Source organism: Egretta garzetta, unplaced genomic scaffold, assembly GCF_000687185.1.
Source record: "Egretta garzetta isolate BGI_Z169 unplaced genomic scaffold, ASM68718v1 scaffold202, whole genome shotgun sequence".
In the NCBI taxonomy this organism is placed as follows: Eukaryota; Metazoa; Chordata; class Aves; order Pelecaniformes; family Ardeidae; genus Egretta; species Egretta garzetta.
The window spans coordinates 1,332,346-1,333,467 of NW_009258891.1; the positions used below are offsets into that span (position 1 = coordinate 1,332,346).

Below are 1,122 nucleotides of genomic sequence, written 5' to 3' on the forward strand. Positions count from 1 at the left end.
CACCACAGCCTCCCAGAGAGCAGCATGGGGACAAATGGGCAGACAGTGCATGTGGCTCTGAGTGCAACACCCCCAGGGCTTGCAGCTGGACATGGCGGGGGGGCACCCAGAGCCTGTGGGGTGGGTAAGGGCATTGGCTCTGTGTCGGAGAAGGAGTGAGGACAGTGAGCAGGAAGATGGGGCAGCTATGCAGAAGCAAGGGGCACAGCAGGGATGGTTTGGGATGGGGAAGGTGGGGGTGGGTGCTCTGTGAGGCCCAGATGGAGGCCCTGGGGCACGGGGGAGTGCTGCGTCCAACCCAGCCCATCAGACTCACGTGTCCATTGGGTGACGTTGGTGGAGGAGGCTTCGAAGGAGCCTTTCACAGCAGTGACCTGCACAGCGAACCTGCTGCCTGCCTCCAGGTGAGTCCAGGTGATGTTCTGGGCATCTGGACTCAGGGTCTGGACCCGATCCCTGCCCTGGGGGCTGAGGCTATACAGAACAGCGCGGTAGTGGTCCCGCCTGCCGGGGGGCTTGTTCCAGAATGTGTAAAGCTCTGAGGAGCTTCCTGGGTTGGTAAGGCTCAGGTTTGTTGGTGCAGCAGGAGCTGCGAGGAAGGACAGACACACGCGTCAGAGACAAGAAGACCCAGTTTGGAACATGCAGCCATCTCTGGGGAGGGGTCTCGCTCTCCCCAGGCAGGCAGCAGCAGCCGGCCAGTGAGCGCCCTGCGCCCATGTGGCACAAGAAGGCTGCAAGAGGTGGGAGATGGCTGCAGACCAGCATCACCGGGAACCAGGTGCCCTCCTCTCCCTGGGTGCCAACATCGACCCCCATCCCATTCTGGAGCCCCTGGCAGTGCTCCCACCCAAATCACCTGTGGGTTGTAGGGATGCTGACCTGTGCAGCCAGTGATGTTTGTGGGGAGGGAGCGGTAGGGTCCAGCTATTGCCCAGATCCCAACAAGGTAGCAAGTTCCCGGTGCCAGCTGTGCCAGGGTGACATTGGTGCTGTCCTTCCCTGCTGCCAGGTTCCTTGCTGGTGCAGAAGAGCCCTCCTCGTGCACGCTGAGCAGGTATCCATCCCTCTGCCCAGGAGGGGCCTCCCAGTGCACAGCCAGAGCCCAGGCAGTGCTGACGG

At 62.3% G+C, this 1,122-nt stretch overlaps 1 protein-coding gene across 1 annotated transcript in view; it reads right to left on the reverse strand.

Moving 5' to 3' along the window:
- The window catches only part of LOC104122026 (receptor-type tyrosine-protein phosphatase V-like), a 41,954-nt gene that overhangs the window by 22,812 nt on the left and 18,020 nt on the right, over window positions 1–1,122 (reverse strand). The window contains 3 exon segments of the mRNA XM_035889743.1: window positions 48–85; window positions 164–589; window positions 883–1,115. Of these exon segments, the coding sequence (XP_035745636.1) occupies window positions 48–85; window positions 164–589; window positions 883–1,115 (697 nt within the window).